This window comes from Penicillium alfredii (genome assembly GCF_028826965.1).
Source record: "Penicillium alfredii strain IBT 34128 chromosome Unknown utg000005l_segment0_segment0, whole genome shotgun sequence".
NCBI lineage: Eukaryota > Fungi > Ascomycota > Eurotiomycetes > Eurotiales > Aspergillaceae > Penicillium > Penicillium alfredii.
In genome coordinates this window covers 2,581,928-2,607,978 of record NW_026622702.1, presented here as the reverse complement: position 1 = coordinate 2,607,978, position 26,051 = coordinate 2,581,928, and the positions used below count along the sequence as shown (strand labels likewise).

General features: G+C 52.8%; 11 protein-coding genes across 11 annotated transcripts; 8 read left to right on the top strand and 3 right to left on the bottom strand.

The window, feature by feature from the left end:
- Nucleotides 1-973: 973 nt before the first annotated feature.
- NUU61_004395 (endonuclease/exonuclease/phosphatase family protein) lies at nt 974-1,849 on the bottom strand (the record flags this gene model as incomplete). The annotated part of the gene is made up of 1 exon (XM_056654977.1): nt 974-1,849. The coding sequence occupies one exon, from the start codon at nt 1,847-1,849 to the stop codon at nt 974-976; it is 876 nt and encodes a 291-aa protein (XP_056513004.1).
- Nucleotides 1,850-2,019: 170 nt separating this feature from the next.
- NUU61_004394 (uncharacterized protein) lies at nt 2,020-2,244 on the top strand (the record flags this gene model as incomplete). Its single annotated transcript, XM_056654976.1, has 1 exon — nt 2,020-2,244. One exon carries the CDS (start codon nt 2,020-2,022, stop codon nt 2,242-2,244), a length of 225 nt encoding a protein of 74 aa, XP_056513003.1.
- A 40-nt stretch (nt 2,245-2,284) lies between these two features.
- NUU61_004393 (curved DNA-binding protein (42 kDa protein)) lies at nt 2,285-3,794 on the top strand (the record flags this gene model as incomplete). Its single annotated transcript, XM_056654975.1, has 5 exons — nt 2,285-2,312; nt 2,441-2,524; nt 2,579-2,683; nt 2,736-3,548; nt 3,610-3,794. 5 exons carry the CDS (start codon nt 2,285-2,287, stop codon nt 3,792-3,794), a joined length of 1,215 nt encoding a protein of 404 aa, XP_056513002.1.
- Nucleotides 3,795-5,169: 1,375 nt separating this feature from the next.
- Nucleotides 5,170-8,415, top strand: NUU61_004392 (putative PHD finger domain protein; the record flags this gene model as incomplete). The annotated part of the gene is made up of 2 exons (XM_056654974.1): nt 5,170-6,896; nt 6,954-8,415. 2 exons carry the CDS (start codon nt 5,170-5,172, stop codon nt 8,413-8,415), a joined length of 3,189 nt encoding a protein of 1,062 aa, XP_056513001.1.
- A 581-nt stretch (nt 8,416-8,996) lies between these two features.
- Nucleotides 8,997-10,605, bottom strand: NUU61_004391 (uncharacterized protein; the record flags this gene model as incomplete). Its single annotated transcript, XM_056654973.1, has 7 exons — nt 8,997-9,124; nt 9,261-9,600; nt 9,662-9,778; nt 9,836-10,211; nt 10,269-10,339; nt 10,391-10,457; nt 10,520-10,605. 7 exons carry the CDS (start codon nt 10,603-10,605, stop codon nt 8,997-8,999), a joined length of 1,185 nt encoding a protein of 394 aa, XP_056513000.1.
- A 133-nt stretch (nt 10,606-10,738) lies between these two features.
- Nucleotides 10,739-12,894, top strand: NUU61_004390 (dolichyl-P-Glc:Glc1Man(9)GlcNAc(2)-PP-dolichol alpha-1,3-glucosyltransferase ALG8; the record flags this gene model as incomplete). The annotated part of the gene is made up of 7 exons (XM_056654972.1): nt 10,739-10,922; nt 11,088-11,172; nt 11,239-11,317; nt 11,376-11,569; nt 11,625-12,118; nt 12,179-12,318; nt 12,370-12,894. 7 exons carry the CDS (start codon nt 10,739-10,741, stop codon nt 12,892-12,894), a joined length of 1,701 nt encoding a protein of 566 aa, XP_056512999.1.
- Nucleotides 12,895-15,167: 2,273 nt separating this feature from the next.
- NUU61_004389 (uncharacterized protein) lies at nt 15,168-18,458 on the top strand (the record flags this gene model as incomplete). The annotated part of the gene is made up of 6 exons (XM_056654971.1): nt 15,168-15,254; nt 15,309-15,452; nt 15,515-15,617; nt 15,675-15,691; nt 15,747-17,329; nt 17,384-18,458. The coding sequence occupies 6 exons, from the start codon at nt 15,168-15,170 to the stop codon at nt 18,456-18,458; spliced, it is 3,009 nt and encodes a 1,002-aa protein (XP_056512998.1).
- A 592-nt stretch (nt 18,459-19,050) lies between these two features.
- On the top strand, nt 19,051-20,415 carry NUU61_004388 (coenzyme A transporter; the record flags this gene model as incomplete). The annotated part of the gene is made up of 2 exons (XM_056654970.1): nt 19,051-19,341; nt 19,420-20,415. 2 exons carry the CDS (start codon nt 19,051-19,053, stop codon nt 20,413-20,415), a joined length of 1,287 nt encoding a protein of 428 aa, XP_056512997.1.
- Nucleotides 20,416-20,780: 365 nt separating this feature from the next.
- NUU61_004387 (RNA-binding ATPase activator ESF2) lies at nt 20,781-21,857 on the top strand (the record flags this gene model as incomplete). The annotated part of the gene is made up of 1 exon (XM_056654969.1): nt 20,781-21,857. The coding sequence occupies one exon, from the start codon at nt 20,781-20,783 to the stop codon at nt 21,855-21,857; it is 1,077 nt and encodes a 358-aa protein (XP_056512996.1).
- A 226-nt stretch (nt 21,858-22,083) lies between these two features.
- Nucleotides 22,084-23,752, bottom strand: NUU61_004386 (ribosome-binding protein NMD3; the record flags this gene model as incomplete). The annotated part of the gene is made up of 2 exons (XM_056654968.1): nt 22,084-23,593; nt 23,688-23,752. 2 exons carry the CDS (start codon nt 23,750-23,752, stop codon nt 22,084-22,086), a joined length of 1,575 nt encoding a protein of 524 aa, XP_056512995.1.
- A 194-nt stretch (nt 23,753-23,946) lies between these two features.
- Nucleotides 23,947-26,031, top strand: NUU61_004385 (RsfS/YbeB/iojap family protein; the record flags this gene model as incomplete). Its single annotated transcript, XM_056654967.1, has 1 exon — nt 23,947-26,031. The coding sequence occupies one exon, from the start codon at nt 23,947-23,949 to the stop codon at nt 26,029-26,031; it is 2,085 nt and encodes a 694-aa protein (XP_056512994.1).
- Nucleotides 26,032-26,051: the final 20 nt, after the last annotated feature.

Genomic DNA, 26,051 nt, shown 5'->3' with positions numbered 1-26,051 from the left:
ACGGTGACATTGTTAGTGAATACTCATAAAACGACAGACAGTCAACTCGATGAGTCGCGCAATTGCGTGGCTGCAGTCCTCTAGCGCGATGCCGATGGATAGGCGTGTCGCGACCGACGGTCGCATGTCCCGGGTACGCCACGAAGGGTCGCACGTTGTGAGCGCGCAACGGAGTAAAATGGAAATAGACAAGATAATAAGAAAGAAACAAGACAACTATTGCAAACATAGGGGTGCGAGGGGTAGATATATCAACATACCAGAGCCGAGAAGGGAACGAAGGTCTGAATGGGAGGCCAGTTCCAGCGCAGAATCCGGAGCCAACGGTGGGAGTGTGTTGACTCCCCAAGAGCAATGAAACCTTAGAATCACTCTGAATATCCCCTTGGGTATTCCGACCGGAATGGGGGTCCGATGGTGTGGCGCGGAGAGATGGGGGAGAGTGAAGGCAGAGAGGGCCGGGAGAGAAAGAGGTTGAGCAGGTGTCCGCACCCGTCAGGAGGCAAAAGCAGGCAAGCACCAAGCCCTCCATCCACGACAACAACAAGAGGGAGGGTATGTCACGATCGATTTTACGGGCTACTGAATGAACTTCTGAGGCTATCCCCTGTCACAACTTTCATCCGAGCTACTGCGACGCCAGGTTGATCCATTTGCCCAGATGCTTCCAGGTCATGTGACTATGTCTGCCTTGGGGATATGGCGGGATTTTTGTCACTTGTCCTTTTCATGCCGAGGTTGGCTCGGCAATAATCAATTTCGGATCTGAGTCAAACGATTTGCTTTATTGTGATACTGGGGTTATCTTTATGCGGTGGATAAAACCTTGATTCCATGGAGATCAAGAAATGGTTGCTACTGTAATTTATATATAGTTGTCGGGACGTATATCCATCGTGCCCGGACTATGGATCTCGCCAAAAGAGAAAAAGAAAAAGAAAAAAAACATTTCTGTCCCGCAAGCTTCCTTTCTTTAAGATGAGAGTGTCAAATCGACAACCACTGCACAATGATCCGAATTGTGTACTCCGTCGTCGAATCGATTTTCCAACACAGCATAGCCATCTACTTTCCATGCCATGGTTCCCTCACTCAAGAGAATGTAGTCAATACGGGAGGGTGGATTGTCTTCGTACCCAAACCCTGTGAAGGTATTATAGTGGCCATATCGGCGCGAGGAATCCACTAGTTTGTAGGGATCCCGCAAGCCGCCCGGTGCGGTCAGCTCGGAATATGCTTCTTGGTTCTCGGCGCTATTCAGATCACCAGCCAAGAAGGTACCCGAAATACGGCTTCCAAAGTCGCCCTCAGAGTATTCTCGAATTTTAGCGCGGAGGATCCGCGCTCCCTCAAACCGAGCATGCGAGCCATCGTTGTCGAGGTGGGTGTTCATGGCGAGCACAGTATAACCACTGGCCCGGTGGGTAAACATCCCGATGGTCACAATACGGATTGAGGTCGCATCCCAGCCCTTGGAGGGTTTCTCGGGGGTTTCAGATATCCACACGGTCTCCCAATGCTGTAAGTCCCAGGCTGATGGTCGGTAGAAGATGGGAGAATACTCGCCCGCTTCGTGGCCATCATCCCGGCCCACGCCGATGTACGCCCAGTCCAGTACTTCGGGGCTTGTGTCTGGGTTCAGCCCCGCAAGAATATCCACAAGCTGATTGTGAAATACCTCCTGCAGACACAGAAATGTATCCTCACAGCGACGAGTGTGGTACTCGAACTCGTTCAGCAGTAGTTGCTTGCGCTCGGCCCAGGGTCGTTCCCCCTTCCAGGGAGCAGACGTGACATGTCGGACGTTATGACTCAACACTCGAATGGGAAGTTCACCAGGAAGCTTCATCGTGTTATGTCACCGCTACAGCGGGTGATGTTTCCTGAGAGGGGGGGAAATGTGCAAGGTAGAATGGCTTCAAGTCGGGGGAGAAAGTACGCGAAACGCTTACCCCCGAAGCCAAGGCCATTCCCAGCCCCTCTAAAGACCCCCTCATGAGGCATTGAAGGATTTCCCCCATGGCATCTGCGGGGTTTTGCTGGTCTTACACCTCTCAACAAGCGTGCACCGACGATGACGTCTTTGCGGCCGTAACCCTAGCCGGTTGTCGCCTGAGTGATCAGGCATTCATCCACCCCACCACCGGTCGCTCGTTCGCTGCACACGACGTGCTCTCGATTCATTCCTCTACAGCTCCCCGCGGATTCAGGATCCGACAACTGTTGCCAAAACCACCTGCATAAATCTCGTCCTCGTGCTACCGCGAGGCCAATTTACTTCACAATGGCGGAGAACCAACCGACCGAGCCCGGTATGTAGCCTCCACTCGAGGTAGAAAGCTCTGACGTTTGTGTGGGCATCGGCCATGAGCTTTGTGCTCAAGAACGCCAACGCGAAATCTTCCCGTCGGACTAGATAACTAACAGCTGTGTTTTATAGACTACACGCTCAACAACCCGGACACCTTGACTAAGTACAAGACCGCCGCGCAGATTTCTCACAAAGTCCTCGAGGCTGTTGCCGGTAGGCCGTGACCTTCCACTCGATTTTCTCGTGCGATCTAACGTTTCTATATAGCTCTGTGTTTGGAGGGAGAGAAGATCGTCGAGATCTGCCAGAAGGGTGACAAGCTCCTCGACGAGGAAATCGCCAAGGTCTACAAGGGCAAGAAGATCACCAAGGGTTGGTTTACCCTCGATATAGCTGGTCAAAAGATGGAGACTAATTTTTGAAGGCATCTCTCACCCGACGACCATCTCCCCCAGCTCCTATGTGACTCCCTACACCCCCTTGGTGTCGGATGCCGCCGAGGCCGAGACTACCTTGAAGGCCGGCGAGATCATCAAAATCCAGCTTGGTGCCCAGATTGATGGCTTCGGAACCATCGTCTGTGACATGCTTGTAATTTCCAAGAAGGATGCTCCCAAGGAACCTGTCACGGGCCGCGAGGCCGACCTGATTGTTGCGACTCACTACGCCAACGAGCTTCTGTTGAGACTCATGACCCCCCCGGGCTTGTTGGCCCAAGGCAGCGACGAAGAGAAGCAGAAGGCTGCCAAGCAAAAGGCCCCGACTCAGGCCCACATCTCTGCTCTGCTGGAGAAGGTTGCCAAGGCCTACGACTGCAATGTTGTCGAGAACACCACCAGCTGGCTGTTTGACCGCAACGAGATCGAGGGCGAGAAGAAGATCATCCTGGCCCCCGGCAACGGTGTGCGAGGCGATGGTGTCCCCGAGGTCGGCGAGGTCTGGGGTGTGGAGGTTGGTCTCAGTCTGGGATCTGGCAAGGTCAAGACCCTCGACCACCGCGCAACTCTGCACCGCCGTACCACTACCACCTACATTCTAAAGCGCCCCAGCTCCCGACAGACTTTGTCCGAGATCGTCAAGAAGTTCGGCACCTTTCCCTTCAGCTTGCGCCAGCTCGACGACGAGAAGGCCGCCAAGGTCGGAGTGGTTGAGTGTGTGCGCGGCGGTGTTCTGCGACAGTACGAGCCTGCCGGCGATGCTGATAACGCCCCGGTCTCCCGTCTGCTGACGACGATTGGTAAGAATACCCAAGTGCGATGAAACCCCATCGGAAAAGAAGAAACTAACCGGACCCACAGCCATCACCAAGAACGGTATCACCAAGCTGGCTGCTGCGAATGCCCCTGATCTCTCTCAGTTCAAGACCGACAAGAAGATCGAGGATGAGGAGATCCTGAAGATCCTGGAACAGCCCTTGGCCCGCTCGACCGGCAACAAGAAGAACAAGAACAAGAAGAAGAAGGCCACTGGCGGCGAAGAGTAAGATGCGTTGACCAGACCGCCACTGTCCTTTTATGTGCGATCCATTCCGATCTAGTGTTGGAATCCCCATCAATCTTGAATCAAAACAGATATCCAATGGGCTTCTTTGCAGCTTACCAAAAAAAAAATCTATCCGAAAAAAGAGAAAGGGATGATGTTGTTACTCCGAGAAAGGCTGATGAAACCATTCGCCAAAGATTCCGGTATATAGTTCACCAACTAATTATGCCCGCGAGAGCTGTTCCATTGTTAAGCCATGTGTTCAATGGAGATGTTGTCAGCCCGTACTCTAGTGTAGATGTATTGGATATCTCTATAGAAGACTTCTTTTCATGGTAATCCATGGGCTACCTTCTGTCCACACGGGATTGCTCATGAGACAGGAGTTCTCTTGAAGCCACTGTGAATCAAAGCTAGTGTTCTTAATTATCTTACCCAGTATTTCTTTCAATTGGGGACGATAACCCCGAGGCTGTTTCATCCTATCAGACGTGGCTTCAAAACAAATAGGATTGTTGCCGGTTTCTATCTTGATCCTGGTGTTTCAGCAAAGGTAACATGAATAGCATAGGATGCTCCTCAGCTGGCTGTATACACCACAATGGCTCCCCCATATCCTTCTAAGTCATTGACTTGCTATATCTCATAGATATCCCGAACTTGGGAGTTTGTCACCGAGAATCTCGTCAGACTCCCCGGCCAGAGACTCCAAGTCTGTCTCCTGTAGATTCGACAATGCATGGAATTTCAATAGAGAAATGGTAGGGTGATCAATGCACCCATCGTCTTTAGCTGGTCTTCCTCAATTGCCAAACGCGCAGGCTTCCACGAGATGTGTCAGGCAGAGCCTGTTTCTCTCACTTCATCACAATTGCCTGAATCGGCCTATTGACCCAGCCCCTCAAGGCAGATGCCTCAGTATCTATTATCTTCCTCTCACTTTTTCCCTCTCTCTTCTCCTCTTCCCCCTCACCCTCGCCCTTCTCACACTCTCCCATCCAGTCCCCGCTGGATGCCCTGCTTCTTTTCGTTTTCTTTTACATTTTCATTTGAAGTAAGTCAAGATCGAGTCAGTTCTGCCCATTTGAGAGCTCTCCCCAGAGAGTCAAGTCCTGAGGCAACTCAGGTTTGGGAGTCAACACAACGGAGTTGTGGCTGTCTCTGAGAGGGATTGACCACTCAACTTGACTGAAGTGAATTCACTGACATTCGAGTAGAATTCTTTTTTGTCTCTTTTTTTTTTTTTTTAAAAAAAAAAAAAAAAAAGAAATCCTTTTTCCAGCCCCGTCGCGGGGTCCGATCACTCGTAAGTGACTCTCACAGTTAGGGCATTGCAGGCGGCACTAACCCTAGGCAGGGCCCTTCCGCCTACCACGATGGGCTACTTCACCCGGTCGCGCGGCCGGTTGGACACTCCGCCCAAGGAGCAGCCAAAGCCGCGCAAACTTCAGAAGAACCCGCGCCGCGTCCAGAAGCCGGCGACCGAGCCTGTGCCTGACCTGCAAAATGATTGCGTGAGGTCCGGCCCTCTGGAGAACGCGTTGCCTCCATCGTCGCCGCGACTTACCAGCGCCGACTCTGCTGGGACCGACACCAATCCCCAGCGCGCCGCAGCGGAGACCATGAAGCCGATCGGCCAGTACCCGTCGCCCGCCGAGTACAAGACCGCCGGCCTGACCCCGCCAACCAAAAATTCCTTGCTGAAGGCGAAGGGGTCTCTGCGAGCTGAGGGAGCGGTGCCCAACCCTGCCTCCGACACGATCATCACCCCCGTCGCGGACGAAGCGATCGTACCCGATGTCCCGCGCACCGAAGACGACGATGTGGTGATGAGCGGAGCGGAGGCAGAGTCGGCCGCAGACGTTGCCCAAGAAGCCGTGGCTGGAGAGGTGGGCGTGGAAGATGTCCTTGACACCAATGTCACGACCCCCGCGTCCTATGCAGTCGACAACCCGACTACACACTCCTCGACTTCCCCCTCCCTCGAGGTTCCGGCGCATGAAGCCGTTCCTCAACTCTCCGTCACCGACAACCAGGGAGACGCGCCTGACGCCGAAACCCCAGTCCTCGAAACCCAGTCGACCGTAATCGGTGCTGTTGTAGATACTGCAGCTTCTGAGAGCGAGTCCGCTACGCCTCCGGATTTCGCAGCTGTGCTGGATTCTCTTCCTCTCCCCATGTCCGACACATACGATGTTCCTAAGCTGAAGCAGGTCTTGAAAATTGCCGTCAATCACTCTCTCCAAAAAGGGCACGCCGATGCCGCCCTGAGCATCGTTTACTTTTGGTCTGATGTCTCGAATGATGATTTCAAGCTGTCGTTGATTGAGAACCTTTCCCGCGACGTCCTTGATCACAATCTTGAGCTCGCCCTGAGGGTCATCTTGCGCGACTCGATGAATGATGCTGTCAAGTGGTACGAGACTTACACTGCGGAACGGGAACAATCCACCCTTCACCATGACTCTGGTAGCGAGTCGAGTCTTTCATCTGCCAAATCGGTTGACCCGGAACCGATTGGCCAGACGGGCTTTAAGACCACAGAAATCTACCGCGACACTTCCGGTCCGCGAGTCGAAGAGGCATTCAGAAATGGTAAATCCAATACCGCGCCTTTGAAGAGACCCAAGAAGCGATGCCCGGTCAATGAACATGCATACAAGCGCCGACGCGATTGGGAGACAGATCCTGACCTAGAAGAGTCGTTGCGCGTCAAACGCCAGAACCTGACCGAGCAGGCTGCTTATATGCTCCCTCAAAGCGTTGAGCATAGTGCAGTCCGTGAAGATGAAGAAGGACAGCGAGTGAAATGTCGTCTCATTCTGTCTGTGAAGAAGAATGGGCACAAGACTCGCGATACCGCTCCTAAAACTGCAGACCCAACCTCTGCTGGCCCTGGAAACAACCCTCCTTCCCGTGGACGTCGGCTTAATAGCACTCGTGCGAAGTCAAAACGCACCAGCCAGCGGGTACAGAGTCCGGTTCGGTCGCTTTCTGTCGACACCACTCTCTCGAGCATCTCTACCTTATCCAACTCGGCTTACTCGGAGAAGTCCAACAAGTGGGCCGCCGAGCATGAACCACGGCGTATGCCGAATTCAATGTACGTGTTTCGTGGGTGCGACCGTCTCCATGTCTATTCAAACTAACACTCTCGCAGTGAGCCACCTGAGAACAGCGACAACTGCTATGAATGCGGCTCCGGCGGCGAGCTTCTCTGCTGCGATACTTGCCCCAATGCCTTCCACTTCAAGTGTTTAAACCCCCCTATGGACCCGAAGAATCCGCCGCAGGGCGAGTGGTACTGTCCCAGGTGCACAGTCCGAAACCCCTTTACCACGTTGATCGCGCACACCCACCACAAAAAGAAGACTCAGTTCAGCCTGCCCCAGGGCATCAAAGAACACTTCCTCGGAGTCGGCGAGGGAGTCGTGCACGACACCGCATATCCGCGCGATCAAAAGAATCAGCAATACTACAAGCCGGTCCCCCACCTGCCGCGGCTGACTAAGCCACCCAAGACCCCTGGCCCTACTCCCGAATACACCAACGCCTCCCTTCTGCGCGAATATGACGCCAACAAGAACTTGATCTGGTGCTTCAAATGTGGAAAAACTTCGGGCGGTACTCATCCCATCATCACTTGTGACTATTGTCCCTGCCGCTTTCATCTTGACTGTCTGAATCCGCCCCGCGCCAACCCCCCAAACCCTTCTGTCGGGTGGATGTGCCCGAATCATGTAACTCCTGATGATATGATTGCGACCAAGGAAGTTGACGGCCAGACGCGTGTGCGCCGTGTGCGCCGAACCAAGAACATGCAGTCGATTGATATCGACGTTCGTCTCCCTGAGACCTCTGACCAGACCATGTTCGATGACGACTGGCGGGAGAAAAGGGCCCATCTCCCTGCTGGCGACATCACCATGGACTTTATCAGTTCTGTCAAGGAGAAGCGCGAGAATCGCACCCGCAGCTTTTTCAAGAATGTCGAAAAGCAATGCCTGAAGATGGCCAAGCAGATGACCTTGGACTTTTTCGCTCGCACCGGTAACTCTGGTATCACGAGTTCGAACGGATGTCCCGTCGAACTGGTGCAGAATATCTCTTCTGGTTTGCAGAATGTACAGAGTGGCACATGGTCCACTGATCAATTCGATGCCGCCGCTTGTCTTCTCAACCTTTCTCAGACCGCAGTGCCCCCCAATGCATTCGCCGAGGGTGGCTGGTCGCAAACCGATTCCTCCGGCTCCAAACCTGACGAGGCCATTGGCTTGGATTCGTCGCAAACTGCATCCGCCTCTCCCGAGGCCGGCGAAGAATCCGCCGCCGCCTCTTTCCCAGCCAAAGAAGCTGGCTCACGCCCTGATGAGGGAATCGCCTTGGAATCATCGCAGCATGCTTCCACCTCACCTCCTCACCCAACCATCGAACCCACCCAGGCGCCCTCTCCGGTCTTTGAATTTGAGGATTCGCAATCTGAGTACTCCGACTCCGACATCCTCCCCAAAGCCCCGGTCTACGAAACCGCTGTTGATCGTGAGCGGAAGAAACGCGCTCGTACCGAGTCAGAGGCACTCGCGACCGAGGAAGAACCCTCGCGCAAGCGCCGACACACCTAATCTTGCCTTCATCTGATTCAAATATCTTTTTTTTCCTTTTCCTCATTACCCTCTTCCTCGCCTGTTTCTCTTTCTCTTCATTCGAGATGTCCTTTTCTTCTCTTCATTTCGGCTTGTTTTTCTATCTATTTTTTTTCTGTTTCCAAAAGAAAGACCCATGGCCCCAGTTTTTGTGCTTTTTTTTTGTGCTTTCTAATTTTTTCTTTTCTTTTTTTGCGAAATTGTCATGTGTGCATGGGACGGCGCGTTGAAAATTCGAAGAACCAGTGTACGATAGCATGGGCCGATGGATTCAATTTTTTTTCTCTTCCAATTCTTCCATTTCGAAGAGAAATCCCCGTAACAGCAGTTGAATTCGTACTCTACATGACAACCCGAAAACCACAGACCCCGACAAACACTCGCCTATACAGGTAGACCAACCCAAAAAGAAAAGAAAAAAAAGATTAACGACATTGAGGAACGGTATATCATGCATCCCCCCCACCCGGTTGGCTGGCGTGCAAGGTAAAGAGAAACATAAAAAAGAAAAGAAAAAAGCTAATGAGAATCTTAAAATAGCAGCACGGCATAGCTAATGCTTAAAGGAATTTCTTGGGCATGTTGGCGCGACGGCGCTTGTAGATAACGTAGGACACGGCGAGCACCACTTGGAAGGCGATCACCATGAAGAGAAAGAAGCCCATGCGCGGAGTCGAGGCGGTAATAACTATTCGCAGTTAGTAAACTGGCTCGTCGAATAGAGAGAGAGAGAGAGAGAGAGAGAGAGAGAGAGAGAGAGAGAGAGAGAGAGAGAGTGTGTGTGTGTGTGTATGTGACACTGGGTTACAGGGCGAGGAACTTACCACTCAACAGGTGGCCCTGGAGATTCTCGCTCAGACTGAGATGCGAGGACCGCAGGGTCTCGTGGAGCTGGTTGAAGCGATTGCTGTAGTCCTTGCCCTCCAGATCGCGCTGGACGGCCTGCAGCAGCTGTTCGATGCGCTGCAGGCGAGCATCGAGGGCGGCGACCTGGTCCTTGGTCGCTGCACGGGAGAGGAGCTCTGAGTGGCGGGACTCGGCGTTGGAGGCTTGCATGCGCAGGTCTTGGAGGATGTTGCTGGTGGCCTTGTTGGTGAGCTGCAGGCGGCCGCTGAGGTCGACGAACTGCGCTGCGATGCCGGCATCCGTCACGGGGTTACTTCTCTGGACTGGTGGCGGGTTGTGGTCAACAATCGGGTGCTGCTCCTGGGTGCTACCGGCGTACGAGGGGGGTGGTCTTGCCGGAGGCGGAGTTCAGGACGAATTTGAAGATCTCGAACGAGTCCGCGTGTTCTGGGGTGGCCGCGGTGAGGCCGAAGCTGTTTCCGACGGGCAGGGCGATCTATGTGGGTGGTTAGCGAACACTATGCATGCAGTAGTATGGAGGGAAGCTGCTGACTTTGGTGGTCGAAAAGCAGATCATGTCGTCGACAGAAACCTCGAAGACCGAGTTGGTATATTTCAAGTTAATGATCGACGGACGGCCCAGGTTGCGGTACGAATAGTCGCAGTGTCCGAAAGCCAGGCTGTCGACATTGCGATGGCTCTTGTAGTCCGTTGTTCCATCGTTCAGGAAACCTCGAATGCTTCCACCTCTCCCGCCGTGCGCGTCGATGACAAGAGCGAAACCGTCAAACTGGCCCACGGTGTATATACTGGAAGTGCCGATTGGAGAATGACCGTCCTTGGTGTACCATAATTGAAGGATGCCACCTCCTCGTTCGGGACCGCTTGCTCGGAACTCGAACTCGGCCGTCCATTCGGATTGGGAGACGCTATCCTCGATTTAGTGTCTACTGCCGGACATGATCGAGCAAATTGTAACAACTTACGGGGTGTTGGACCAGGCATATCCGCGCGTGTTACCCGGGATAGGGGGCGTTAAAATGACCTTGTTTGACAACTGGATGAAGGGTTAGCCCTGTCTCAATCCATGTTCACATAAATCACTCACAACCACAGGGTCATGGCCCTCCCCTCCAACTGACCACCCAGGGATCGAGTCTTCGCTTGGTGATATCCTGGTAAAAAGATCAGATGCCGGAACCCGACTTGGGTGTATGAGACAGCGGTCGCGACATACGGATAACTCTGACCAAAACTAGAGCTTTCAATGATCTGCGCAGTAGCCCCTGCGGCCAATAAGGCAAGCGAAGCTAGAGCCTTCATGGTGTGCTGATTGAAGCTCTCAACAATACCCAAGACACTCGAATCAATGCAATTAGACTTTGAAAGCCTAGCGAATATCCCTCAATATCAATTATTCTGCACCACGGTCCTTCCGAGAGCGAGGAGCGCCACAATGATCACAAGGTCTTCGACGGAGATCACAGATACTGGAGACGACGCGAGTAGTGATCCACCCAACCACGACAGCGATCACGCAGAGTCGAGCTTCCTTGGCAATGGCAGCGGCGGACGGGGAAACGTCAAAGAAGTGATGCAGCTGGACACTATTAAGAATAGTATGGCGGACTCCAACATCCGTAAGGTCCATGTGGGAAAAAGGGGCGTTTTCTGCAGCTATTGATGCGCTGGCCTCTGATCTCCGCAGAACCTCACGTGACCTATGCGGAGGTCGCGAATCGACCAGCGCGCTCTTGCGTCTTGCGACTTGTAGCCTCTTCGATTCGGTGTCCCATCATGCGCAGAAGCTCCAATGGCTGAACTTTATCCTTCATTGGCACAATGTGCCATCGTTGCAGCCGCCTTGAAGGTGCTGCTCTTCCCCGCATAGTAAGTTCACCCCTCGAATGGATTTATGGTCTGCATCTTTTACTGAACTGGCTGTGTTTTCTGCAGCAAATCAACTGATTTTGAGGTCCACCGCAACTGGCTCGCCATTACAAATTCCCTCCCTGTTCAAGAATGGTACTACGAGGTAGCTTCGCCTAGCTATACGATTGCAGATTGTGGGTGTTAACCTTTGACCTGGCTAGAAAACCTCAGAATGGACTCTCGACTACCCACCATTTTTCGCGGCATTCGAATGGATACTGTCGCAAGCTGCATCTTATGCTGACCCAGCTATGTTGGTTGTGAAGAACATTGGCTATGATTCATGGCAGACAATCTACTTTCAGAGAACGACGGTCATTTTGACTGAACTAGTTCTTGTCTATGCGCTGAGCCGGTGGGTTCTTATTCTCGAGTCTTGGGAAAACAGTTCTGACCACTGATGAATGTAGATTTGTCCGACCCGTTCCTCTCCCGAACAAGCAGGCGGCGCATGTGGCCAGTCTCTCGATCCTGCTCTCCCCCGGTCTCTTCATCATCGACCACATTCACTTCCAGTACAACGGGGCAATGTATGGCATTTTGATTCTTTCAATTGTCCTGGCCCGCAAGCAGTCGACTCTCCTCTACAGTGGTATTTTATTCGCCGTCCTGCTTTGTATGAAGCATATCTATCTCTACCTATCACTCGCGTACTTCGTCTATCTGCTTCGTGCCTATTGCCTCGACCCTAAGTCGGTTCTGCGACCACGTTTTGGGAATACCATCAAGCTTGGAGTTAGTGTGCTGAGTGTCTTCGCGATTGCATTCGGTCCCTTCGCCCAGTGGGGTCAATTGCTACAACTCAAGGACCGACTTTTCCCGTTCTCGAGAGGCTTGTGTCACGCGTACTGGGCACCCAATGTCTGGGCGATGTACTCGTTTACGGACCGGGTTTTGATTCCATGTGAGTGTCACATTGTATTTTTCTTGCTGGTCAAATGCACTTGTCTGACATTATTCGCAGTTGCGCCGCGGTTGGGACTTTCGGTGAACCAAGACGCACTTAACAGTGTCACCCGGGGCCTTGTGGGAGACACTTCTTTTGCCATTCTCCCCGAAGTCACCAAGGAGCAGACGTTCCTGTTGACATTTATATTCCAGTTGGTACGTTGCTTTCGCCGGGGATTTTATTGATCTGCGCTTACGTCCATCTAGATTCCCCTAGTCAAGCTTTGGTTTCGACCTGACTGGGACACCTTTGTCGGAGCAATTACCCTCTGCGGCTACGCATCGTTCCTGTTTGGGTGGCACGTCCACGAAAAGGCCGTCCTGCTGATCATCATTCCGTTCAGCCTGATTGCCCTTAAGGATCGCCGCTTCTTCAGTGCATTCCGACCATTGGCTGTGGCAGGCCATGTGTCATTGTTTCCGCTACTCTTCACGGCGGCCGAGTTTCCACTGAAAACGGTCTACACGGTTCTGTGGCTGGTGTTGTTTTTGTTCGTATTTGACCGAGTAGCGCCTGTTCCAGAACGACCACGTATCTTCGTCTTCGACCGCTTCTCCCTACTTTACCTCACCATCTCAATCCCCCTGATTGTTTATTGCTCGCTGGTGCACCAGGTGATCTTTGGGTTCGACCGGTTGCAATTTTTGCCCCTGATGTTCATGAGCAGCTATTCTGCCCTGGGAGTGCTTGGAAGCTGGGTGGGGTTCATGGTTGTCTACTTCACAGCATAGGTTTATTTTGTTGATATTGAGAGAGAGAGAGAAAAAGCCCAATGGTTGTCTATCTTCGATCAAATCATTCATCCATGGATAACTAGGCTTTTCCGATGATGTAGGTTTGCACTGTTTGCATCCCACGTGGGCCGGACCCGCCGATCCCGCAGTCTATTTATACACTAGTCCCAAACAGGCTAGGCCATCTTATGCAAGACGCGGGCGGATTCCCAACGTGGATGGCCCTACGGGAAACCCCTCTTACAGTACTTTTCTCATCTAACACTCATTCTATAGCACATTTTGGCCAGCTGGTTCTCTGTGGATATTTTTGTGGCTGATCCTCTATTTTCTTCTATCTTAGCATACAGTACCTTGGACCCTGGCGTCTTCGATATATCTATAGATGGCACCCCGATTCGACACTTGGCCACAGCATGACTATGTGAAACTAATGTTGGTGTACAATGATCGCATATGGCCTATTAAGCAATTTCAATTGTTTTTTCCTCTTTCTATTTCATTGAATGCAATTTGTCTGTTGATTTATATCCCGATATCATTCAGGCCGTAGATATAATAGACCAGGTCACACAGACAAAAGCTTATTTTTGCAGGAAACATATACTACCTCCTAGAACTGAAGTAACGACGAGGGGAGTAGCTCTTTTCTATTGCTGGAAAAAGAGCGAATATTGGGACAACGCTGTTCACGAGAGCCTGGGGTGATGATGACAGAAAATAGTTATTAGATATAGACCGGATGAAAGCATATACACTACACCTCGGAAGCTAATGGGCATAAAAATAGTATGTTGATAGGTTTCTGCGTGTCCAGCCATATATATTAGGCTCAATCACCAAGTTATGTGACTCTTCCGCCCGTAGTACGACTCTCTCTATATGTAATTTTTCGATCGGCCACTCAAAACTTTGTTGAAAAATGGAATCCATAAGAAAAATAAAACCAACATAGCTGGCTAGACATCTACATCTATCTAAGAAAGGTGTGTAGGCAACGAGCGGGGACGAGCTGACAAGGCAGATAGATCCAAACATGTGATTGGAACTACTTTCGAAAAAAATGATATCACCCATAGAAAATGATATACTCAAGAAAGAGGGAAATACTAAGAGGAACAAGGGAAGTTATTCTCTACTCACAAACACCAAGGTTGACCCAGTTGCTATCGTCTTAAGTTTACCTTGCTTGGGCTGTAATGTAGTACCGGGAAATAAGTCTAGCACATAGGATCTGCCCAAATATCTAATAGTTGTATGAAGCATTTAGGAAATCTGCCTAGACATGCTCATGGCTTTATAGTTAGAAATCCCACCAGCAGTCCTTCCGACCCGTCCAGAAGCTTTGTGTCCGGGATCAAAGAAAAATGGTAAAATACAGATATTTCATCCCAGCCCTATCAATCAATAATAGAATAGTACATAGTGCTTTCATGTTGATTGCCCCATTCTGTCTTTGTGCTGATCCCACTATTTCCCAAGACGTGTTTTGGAGATCTAAATTGATAATTGCTAAAAATCACGAGAATTGACCGGAAAATTGCGCTTCTCATCCCATCAATGGATTCTCCTCATTGAGACGAGTCGAACGAGTGCAAATACCAACGGCGTTGGCGTGGGGGTGAAAAGGGGCGGCACGAGAGAACGCGACGATGGGGAAAAGAGAGGCCGTCGAGGGCCCCCGAGGCAACCTGCGTTTTTGTGTTCTGCTCCTCCGCTCCGCCAATCACACCGCGACGCCCGTCTATGATCTACCGCTTCCTCCTCTTTCGCTCCCTTTTTCTTTTTCTTTTTCACCCTACGCGATCCGCGCTCCAATCGCCATTTCATCCCCCATCCTATTAAAAGTTCCTCCAACTCCTTGAGAGCTACTGTTCAGCACGCGTTCTCTCCGGTAAGCATCTCAAAATCTCCGAGATCACTCGCGCGAGCCGTGTCTGGTGTCATGATCCTCGCGAATTCTACGCCCCAGCTCACCAGCGTTCGAGCGATTCTGAAATTACTCTGGGGGTTCCTCAGCCTTCCCATCACTTCTGATCCGACGCGGACTTGTTCTGGACAATACACCCACCAATACAGCATCAACTGCTAACTCAGCTCGCTTGCGCTTTAGTCTATCTATGTTCGATTCCCTTCACGGTCGTCTCTGGTAGACTGACGCGTGCTCCGCTTGACTATTAGAGGACAATGGTATGCGACACTGGTGCTGGGAAGGAACTGGCCTTGGAGGTCCCCGGGAGTGGAGAGAGGTCAAACTGGTGGGGAGACACATGCTGATCCCGTCAAACCAGGTGTTATTCAAACGAAAACCCGTGCAGTACCTTCCACGGCCCGTCATTGAAGATGAAAGCTCTGAGGTACGCTTATTCATATTCCTGACCAGGAATCACCTGCTGACACGTCTGTCCTAGGTTTGGGTCATCTCCGAGACCAACGAGGTCTTCACGAGCTACGAACCCTACCTTCACCGGATGGATTTTTACAAGCAGCGGCGATTTATATGCGAGATCACAGGGCATTCGGGATTGAACTTCTTCGAAGCCCTTCGGAGCGAGGTACGTGGTTACCAGGGTATTTAAGGTTTTGAAGAAACGGGCGAATGCTCACTGTTGGCCAGACGGAAGAATCGCGCGAGGTGAACAATTCTTTCCCGGATGCGTTGAGGGAGCCCATACTCCGTCGGATTCAGTTTTCTACTGTCTCAAGAGTTGATAATCTGGGTATGTGGTTCAAATTGTTGGGTGGCCGGCTAGAACTGACATTCTTTTCCGTCACAGTGGATGAAATCTATGAAGTGAGAAGCTCCCTGTTCCCACTGACCCTCATCCAACATGTTCTAACAAAACCAGGAATTCAAGCAAGACTTTTATCCGGGAGAGCCTGTCCTGATTCTGCTGGAAGACAGCACCCGGCTTCACGGTACCATCCGGGACAAAGCAAATTTCGCCGAGCAGCTGTATGCCGATGGAACCATCAAAACGCCAGCCTACGCGCGATATCTAGTGAAGATCCTGGACCGCCCCAATGAAGAAGCTTTGCTGGACCAAGAGCATATCACGCGCGATCGAAAGTCATTTACGAAATTGATGCTGCGAGGCTTCATTAAAAACAATGTCACTCGGGAATCGTGGACCGGCGCGCCCTGGTTGGTGAAGCCGTCTGTTGCCGAGGAATACAAGATCTCCACTGAGGTGCCCAAACATCTGCAGTATGGTGCCAAAGTGGCAGAGAAGAAGGCGATGAAGAAAGCAGACCAAGATGGATTCTTCGGTTTTTTCGCCTCCCAGCAGCTGCCTGAACTGAAACCTGCTGTCAAGGGCCAGAAAGCAAAGATGTCCGTGCAGGACATGGCAAAGTCGAGGGAGGCACAGTATCAAGAGTATCAGCGATCCTTGAACGGGAACCCCTCTTTTCTCCTCGCTTCCAACCCTCTGCGTCCCTCCAAGCCTCCACAGGTAGGCGACAAGAAGATGCCGTTTGCCCCGGATGCCGTGATCAAAGACGAATCACGACCGTCGTCACCGCCACCGATCAAGTATCCCATCGAAGATCTAGATCTGGTACCTATCCGCGAGAAGAAACAACGGCCGACGCTAAAATTTTTGATGGTGGACGAGTCAGACGACGATGGAACTGAAGATTTGCTACCCGATGACCTGGAGCCCGAATCGGTGGGCTTGCTTTTGGAAACCTGGGATACTCTGAATGTCTACTGTGAGGTGTTTCAGCTGGATTCCTTCACCTTTGATGATTTTCTTCAGGCCATGCGCTTTTCCTCCGAAGAAATTGACTGCGAGCTGTTTGTAGAGGCACATTGCGCAATCTTGAAAAAGCTTGTAAACTCGGAGGATGAAGGTGGTGCTGTTCAGATTTCACTTCCGGACTTCCCCGTGGACGAATCCGACGAGTCCGAGGAAGAAGAGGATGAGGAGGAAGAGAGGGAGGAAGAGGAAGAAGATGCAGAGTCCAGGCCAGAGCGAATGACCACCCGTGGAAGTTTGGCTAAACAGGAAGCGGATACCTTGAAAGCACAGGTGGATGATGACTCGATTGAGGTGAAGATTCATCGGGCCGCCGAGATGTTTGGCAAATACGGGTGGATTGATCGTCTGCGCCGGCGCGATTTCCGCAACGGGGGTTGGGAATTGGTCATGATCGGCCTGCTGCACCAGCTGTCTGTTCGCCCTCGCGCCGAAAAGATCTGTAACGATATCCTCAAGCACCTCGCACCGCTCGACGCGGAGCCTACACAGGAAACCGCACGAGAGCAATACCGGACTCTCGATATCAACCTGCGCGCCAAGGGACTTCAGATGATCTGCATGCTGAGCTTGGAGACCAAAGCGATCCGGAATTACATGGAGGAATGCAGCAATCAGATGACCGAGTTTCGCAAGGAAAAAATTGAACACCAAAAAGCTCGCAAAGCAGCGTAAGTGTGCGCATTCTGACAAGGATGCTTACAGACACTAACCTTGCATACCAGACTTGTTGAACTTCGTCAGCTCCACCAGGAACGTAAGGCTGTTCAACCAGAACCGGAGAAATCCCCCTCCCCTGTGCCCGAGCTGGAGGAGGGCCTGGAGGATTCCAAGATGACTGGCATTGAGGGAGACTCTGAAATGCCTGTCGATTCGGACGAGGAGGACGATCGCCGACCACGTGCCCTTCGTGGAGGAGTGGACCGCGCTCTCGAAAGAAAGCGGAAGCAAGAGGAGGAACGAGAGCGCAAGGAGCAGTTGGCGAAACAGCCGAAGGGATCCAAACAGTACCAGCGGGTACTGAAGAAGATCGATGACCAGAAGGCCAAGATCGAGAAACTCAAGGAGCAAATCGAGACGGTAGAAAACGACCTCCGCGAGGCCGACTGTCCTCGTACGCGGTGCCTAGGCTTGGATCGCTTCTGCAACCGATACTGGTGGTTTGAGCGCAACGCAATGCCCTACGAAGGCATGCCAAACAGCTCGACGGCGGAAGCCCACTATGCCAACGGCCGCCTGTGGGTTCAGGGCCCTGATGATATGGAGCGCGCAGGCTTCATTGAAGTGACCGACGAACAGCGCAAGCAGTACCAGCGCCACTTCCAAACCACTCCGGCGGAGCGCAAGAAGCATGAGGAAGGACCTACGCATGTGTCCAGTGCGCGCGAATGGGGCTACTACGATGATCCCGACGCGGTCGAGCAGCTGATCGATTGGCTGGACTCGCGCGGCAACCGTGAGTTCAAGTTGTTGAAGGAGCTTCATCTCCAGCAAGACCTCATTTCCAAATATATGAACAACCGTCATGCATACTTGACGGAGAGGGCAGAGAGGGCCGAGTCCGAGGATATTGTGCCGGCCAAGCGCGTGACGACCCGCAAGAGGACCTACGTGGATATGAATGAACATCGACTCCGCTGCCTGCGTTGGAAGAACACGACGGCCTTGTCGGAGATCGGCCACCTTCATGTTGACCCGGACCGCCCGGCCAAACGCACAAAACGGGCTGCCGACGACACCAGGGAGACCAAGGCGACTCGAGGCAAGCCATTGACTCGTCAAGGCTCGCGCAAGGGTTGATGCGGCATTACTTACCGCTTACGCGACCACGATATGTTTCTGATTTTTTTTTTGGTGCACTTTCTCTCCGTGCGGGTGGTTCTGGGGTATTTTTATTTTGCCTGTACACATTCCGAGCTGCATGGAGGGGAGTTGGCTAGGAGTAGTTTTTGCATAGAGAATTCCATAGAGCGATTACCATTCGGCTTCTCGGCACTGGGACTCCTGTCCCGGTATCGGTACCGTAATCCGCCGGCTACATGCGGCAGGCGGTTGGTATCGGCATGTCAGCCGTACGACCGAGTCGCCTGCAAACCGACGTCAGTGATGGGACATGATTTCTTTTCTACATTCCTCTTCCCACACTGCTTTTAGCATTTGCTTGCGGTGTTGATTTTTGCGAGGGGACTGTCTATTTTACCTCAGAGATTCCTACAAGTGCAACATTCCCCTGGTGCAGCGCCCCGATGAGCCTCCGGTAACCCGAAACTTTTGTTCCTCGATTATCGCCGAGTGATCACGAGGGAAGACCGTGGCCCGGGTAAACCCTCTTTCTCGCCCCCCCTTGTGAGAGTCTGCGGCCGCTTGGTCTGCCATTGCTTTTCCCTCTCTCATGTCGACTGGGTTTCCGGACCATGCGCATCCAGATCCTGTCGTCCTCGCCCAGTCTCGCCACTTGTCTCACAACATAGCGAAGTCTTCTTCGCAGTCTAATTTTCAGATGAGCGAGATCGCACACCCCAGATCGTCGCCTGGGCCTATTGTAGGCGAGACGAAAGGCACGGTATCCTCAAATCCCTCTGCGGGAGAGGAGCGCACAAGCGGGGCCAACAAACCAGTCCAGAAGCGGAGCGTGGATTATGTGTTACGGAGCGGGTTAGCAGGAGGGTTAGCGGGGTGTGCGGTGAGTTGTGCGCCGAGGTCAAGAAGATGATCGTGTCTATGCGTGTATACTAACGGGAGCGTTGGGAGGACCTTCCAGGCCAAAACCGTGGTGGCACCGCTCGACCGCGTTAAAATCCTCTTTCAAGCGTCGAATCCGCAATTTGCCAAATACACTGGCAGCTGGAATGGGCTCGCGTCTGCCATTCGTGACATCAACCGCCATGAAGGCGCCTCGGGTCTGTTCAAGGGCCACTCGGCCACCCTCCTCCGTATCTTCCCCTACGCCGCCATCAAGTTCCTTGCCTACGAGCAGATCCGCGCTGTGGTGATTCCATCCCTCGACAAGGAAACACCGGTCCGCCGCCTGATCTCGGGGAGTCTGGCGGGCATTACGTCGGTGTTCTTTACGTACCCGCTGGAACTGCTTCGGGTGCGGCTAGCCTTTGAAACGAAACGGTCATCGCGCTCGTCCTTGAGGGATATCTGCCGCCAGATCTACCACGAGCATGTGGTGCCTCCATCCTCGACTGCATCTTCCCCCGCTGCTACCACCACCACAACCACAGCCACAGCCGGCGCCCAGTCCTCAGGCTCCGTCGCCACCGCCGTCAACCAGGTCGTACCACGCTCCGGCATTGCCAACTTCTACCGCGGCTTCGGCCCCACACTCCTCGGCATGCTCCCATACGCCGGTGTGTCCTTCCTCACCCATGACACGGTGGGCGACTGGCTCCGCCGCCCCGCCGTAGCACAATACACCACGATCCCCGGATCCGAAGCCAAGCCGGGCAAAAAGGGCTCGCGACGGCCACAGCTTACCGCCGCGGCGGAGTTATTCTCCGGCGCGATGGCCGGCCTCATCTCGCAGACCTCGTCCTATCCGCTGGAAATCATCCGGCGGCGGATGCAGGTCAGCGGTGCGGTGGGTAGTGGCAGCCGCCTCGGGATTATACAGACAGGCCGCAAGATTTGGCTTGAGAAGGGCTTCCGCGGGTTCTGGGTTGGGTTGACTATCGGGTATATCAAGGTCGTGCCTATGGCTGCGGCCAGTTTCTTTGTTTATGAGCGATTGAAGTGGTCCTTGGGGATTTAGATTTTTTTTTTGTGTTTCTTTGCTTGTTCCGCTGCATATAGTTCTTTATCATGTCCCAGAATCCTGATTCCCACTGGCGTTGGATACGATTGGGTTGGGCGAGGTTCTGCATTAGAGGAGCCCGGCATGGCTCATTGGAGATACACCTGCCGCATATATTTCCTTGGAGAGTCCTGAAGTCTTACTAGCTCCATGTCTATTGAAATAGAAAATAGAACAGTTAAATTTAGAAAACCTCAAAATTATATAGCAATTCGTATATATATCCGATTGTATGAAAGTCATGTGCACGGACCACTCGCATCGCAAAAAAAAAGTTGCCCGCCGAGCACCGACTTTGCCTTGCAACAACCTCAATATCCAACATGACGACCCGCAAACATAATGAATTCCTTGATGTCGCATCCAGCGACGAAGCCAGCGATCGCGGCTACGACTCCGATGCCAATGTGGCGGAGAGCAGAGGCCACGCCGTGAAGCGGCGGCGAACGGCGGACGCGCAGGGCTTTTTCGGGCTGGGGTCTGACGACGAAGACGACGAGAAACAAGAGGAAGAAGAGGAAGAGAAGTCTCGAGCAGACAGGAAGGGGAAGGGACGGAAGCGTTCAGCGAAGAAGACCAGCCCGAGCAATGAGTCTGAAGACGACGACAAAGAAGAGAATGAAGACGACCAAGCAGAAGGCACAGAAGAAAAAACCCCCACAGATCACAACACAACAGTTACGGCGTCCACAACACAACCCACCTCCCTCAAGGACAAGAAAGCTCTCAAACCCCAGGGAAATAAAAAGCTGAGCAAGCCGGCCAAGAAGAACAAGACGGGGGTGGTCTACCTCTCATCGCTACCACCATACCTGAAACCGTCAGCGCTGAAATCGATGCTGGAGGCGCGCAACTTCGGCCCGATCACGAAAGTGTTCCTAGCGCCCTTCGTCCCGCCAGCTGGAGCGAAACGTCGCGGCAACAAGCGCAAGAGCTACACAGACGGGTGGATTGAGTTCGCCTCGAAGAGCACGGCGAGGCTCTGCGCCGAGACGCTGAATGCGTCGATCGTCGGCGGCAGGAAGGGCTCCTATTATCACGACGATGTCTGGAACATGAAATACCTGCGCGGGTTCAAGTGGGCGGATCTCATGGAGCAGATCCAGCGCGAGCGGTCGGAGCGCGAGGGCAGACAGCGCATGGAGGATGCGCGCGCTCGCAGGGGGGAGAAGGTTTTCCTGGCTGGTGTTGAGGCTGGGCGTGTTGTCGATGGGATGGCGAGGAAGAATGAAGAGAAGGCGAAGCGGAAGTTGGACGAGGCTGGCGAGGACGAGGATGCTTTGGAGAGGAAGCCTGCAGCTGTGCGACGCCGGTTTACGCAGAATGATGTCGTTGGCAAAGAGAAGAATGATCAGGCTATTGGGGACGATGCGAAGAGGGTGTTGGGCAAGATCTTTTGATGGGCTGGAAAAACAGAGTCTTGATGTACAGCTAGATATCCATTTCTCTTATTTTCGAAGCTCTTTGCATCCACATTGCATGCTATACACCTATTCCAGTATCTATTTCAAAACTTTTGTTTTATGGCGTCGAGGGACCCATTAGAAACCACAGAGAGAGAAAACAAAACAAGAAAAAAACGCCTGCCATGATCGTCAAAGGATATCAGTTGCAAAAGAAAAACACTCATTTCTCATCCATGTTCAGCTCATCAAAGTCATCAAGCAGCTCGTCCATGTTGATCTTCGGTACCTCATCATCACCACTGTCACTATCCTCATCCATCTCATCATCTTGTTCAGGCTTACGGCGAGCCTTGTACAGGTCCAAAGTATGCCGCAGGTCCTGATCCTCCTCGACATCACGCAAAAACATCTCAAAGTCAGCCTCGAGACGCTCCTGCTCCTGTTCCTGGCGACGGGTCTGCTGCCCACCAGAACCGGCCAGAGCCTCCTCCTCGTGCTCTGCAGCCATGCGCTTGAGTCGCCAGGCGCGGTTCTTGGGCTTCTTCTTGCGAGCGTAGTGTTTCTTGACGAGGACGACGTCCGGGATTGTCGACCCGTACTGGTTGCTTGCTTCGATGGCTTCGTAGTTGTCATCGTTAAACACGGTGCCGGTCAGATGGTAGCCGAGGACGGAGTCACCGACGTGCAAGATGCCACCGAGGTGAGTACGTGTGAAATAGGTGATGTCGTTGGAGCCCAGATCGGCGGCCCGCGCGACGGTAGCTTCGGCGAGATGAAATCGACCGTTGGACTGGCCGACGGGCTCGATGTCCATGATAATGAACTCCTTCAGCTCGGTGACATCGGCCAAGTTCTTGAACGGCGAGCGCCAATAGGTGCCGGTGGGAACTTCAGCGGTTTGAAGAGTTTGGGGGTCGATGAGATTGACGGCAGTGCCGACGCGGTGGCAGAGGGTCAAGGGCGAGATGTTGCCTAATTGGCGGGCCAATTTGATGGGAAGCGCAACCAGATCATCTTTGCAGATGGGGAGAATCTCTGTCGCAAATGTAAACTTATAAGACTTGTCACTTGTGTGAACGTCCATAGAGATCAATTCTTGCGACTTCTTGGTCTTGCAGGGGACGACCGAGGACAAGAAATCCACCATCTTCTCGGCGTGGTTCCGCTGCGAGAAGTAGAAATCCAGGCCGTCCTTTGCCTCCTTGATATTGACTGTGTCTCTGTGTGCACCGTTCTTCAAGATCAACTGTTCCAGGTACAGGAACGTCCGCTTGTGCGGCACCTTCTGCCGAACTTGAACTATAGCCCGGAACGTGTGGTGGGTAAAGCTCTTCATACAGTCAGGACACTGTTGTGAGGCAACCACGTACTCCACCTCGAATGTCTGCTGAATAATTGTGCCTTGAAAAGCCTCCTGCTGGATTGTGATTTTGACCTTGATACGGCGAGAGTGGGGTTCGGTCCAGATGAAACTGGCGTCGATAATTCGGACTTTTGAGAGACCCCGAAGACGGCGCAAACAGATGGCCAGAAGCTCCTTCGACTCGGGTGACGCGACAAGCCAGCTGTTGGGTGGTTGCAGCCATCGCTCGCAGTCTCTGCAGGTGTGGAGGGTGGCCTCGCGCTGGATGCCTTGGGAAACATCAACTGTGAGCTTCACGCAATCCTGACACAATGCCCCGGCTGCAGTGGTTCCATCTATAGGAGCACCACAGTTGCAACAGAGGATCCTGTTCAGAGGTTAGCGTCTGCTCAACCGGAAATAAAAAAAAAGAAAAGAAAAAAAACTCGAAGTATATCGATCTTCGAGCGATAAGGACTCACGTTGCAGTGGGTTGCGCCTGCTGCTGCCCCGACATGGGGACAGGAGCATCCAAATCCATCGACATTGTTTGAAGAAAATCTCAAAGATGACGAGACAAGACGAGTAGTCTTGAAGATCGAGTGGGATCATCCGCAACGCTTTTGCCCCTCCGACAGTCTTTTTGCTGAGTCAGTGTTTGTTTTGTTTGCATTGATATAGCTCCGTTTGTCGCGTCAAGTCAGTAGACTCTGTCATTGCCCTCATCTCATTCGCATCGCCATGAGCAGGGCCCTATTCCGAGGGGCTGCGTGCCAATCCTGTCGCCATGAAATACTTCGGTCATTCCTCATCGTCTCCGGTGTTCCCCTTCCCCGATTCACCGCCCCTCTCCCTCGTCCCATCCACCCCAGAGCATTCTCCGCTGTAGGTCCTCTGCGTTCCGATGGTCCCCCGACTCCGAACCAGCCGGGGATAGATTTGCCTCCAGTGGAAGAAAACTCTCAACCTCCGGAACCAAATGCAGCTGTCGCATCACGACATGTTCCCTGGTATCTCCAGGAGAAGCCCCCTATCGCCGAGGACCGTCCGGTGGCTGGCGATCATATTCCACCCGTTCCCGAGAACTCGCCGGAGATACTTCCGACCATCCTCGAGTATAGCTACAAAGACCTTGGTCTAGATGGTTTGAAAATCTTTGACTTGCGTGGCCTTGAAACGCCCGCGGCTCTTGGAAGCAGTGTCATCATGGTTGTCGGGACCGCGCGCAGTGTGAAGCATTTGAACGTTTCTGCTGATCGCCTTTGCCGGTGGCTTCGGAGCCAATACAAGCTATCTCCGCACGCTGATGGGTTGCTGGGTCGCAACGAACTAAAGATCAAACTACGTCGCAAGGCCAAGCGCGCCCGCGCTGCTAGCCAGGCGGGTGGTATGGTGGACGAAAAGGATGATGGGATCACTACAGGCTGGATCTGTGTGAACGCGGGTGTGGTAGATCAAGACTCTCCTAAGGCTCAGCTGAGCGATGCTGGATTCGAAGGGTTTGGTGATCTTGAACTAGGCACCAGTGTGGTGGTCCAAATGTTCACGGAGGAAAAGAGGGCGGATGTCGACCTGGAGGGTCTCTGGCAGGCTTCGCTGGACCGAGCTGAGAAAAGAAGGCTTGAAGAAAGTACCGACGCTGCTCCGGCGGCAGATCCTCGGGCCGCCAGTCCGTCTTCCTATAGCGGGATCGGCACACTCAATGGACAGAAGAGAAGCTTCCATACTACCCGCCGGCTCGCAACGCCCGATGTTGCCCAACCGAATCTATCATCCGCTTTTCCTGACATGGCGAACCCGTTGCCGACGAGTCTGCACAATGCAGACGCTCCTGGGTCTGGACTGACTCCGGCTTCTCTGCTTCGGATTCTGGCTGAACTCCCCAATGCAAGTGCTCGGAGCGAACTTGGAAGCGGCCCAGATGATCGCAAATCAACCCTTTTTCTGCGGCTCTTTTATGCCAATAGAGCATCTTCCTTTTCTCCACAGGAGAGAGCCGTTTTTCGATTGAGGCTGCTCTCAATTGCCGTGTCTCGGCAGCACCCAGCGTACAGCAAGGACAATTTGTTCAGCACTTTCTCGGACTTTCTTCGCGATAGCCATGAGCTCCCGGACGAGCTCGGATTTGAGGTAGTCTCTGCTCTGCTAGCCCCGCGGGCAGTAGACCTTCTTGCTCATGAGCCTACATTGTATCTCCCTGAAGCTGACCGAGAGCTGGCTTTGCTCGTTTTGGATCGACTGAGTCTTCGCGGGGTTCCGGTTCTCAACATGAAGGTGTTCCAGACGCTCTTCCGAGTCGTCGATCTTCCCAGTACAGCACCTACACCATCCTCAAACTCGGAATCGTCCGGTTCTGAACCTAATACACAAATGATGCCTACCTCTCGCCGCACTGAGTCTCAACAGCAAATCTTGTCACGACTATCCAAGATCGTCGCTGCTGCTGAAATGCCTTTTGATGCCGACGAGGCACGAAAGCTCATGGGCACGCTGTTCCAATATGAAGACTACGATGGGTTCTGGCGACTGTGGCGCCAGATGCCTCTGAAGGGTGTCAATCGCATGCAGGCTGATTACCTGCAGCTGTTCCAGCTACATGCGGAGCTGGGTGATGAGCGAAAGGTCCGAGAGTGTCTTTCGATGTGGGTGCCTATGATGGCTCGGGAGTCTCCTCCAGTTGTGCTGCAGGGTCCACTCGTAACGGCGATTATGCACTGTCTTCTAGTGGCTGATCCGGCCATCACTGAGCACGCAGCTGAGGGCGCCACGCCGTATTTTGCGCAGCTGTGGACCGACTGCCAGCAGGCGCTTGCCCGGGGGAGCTGAGGGCGAATGTATCATAAAAG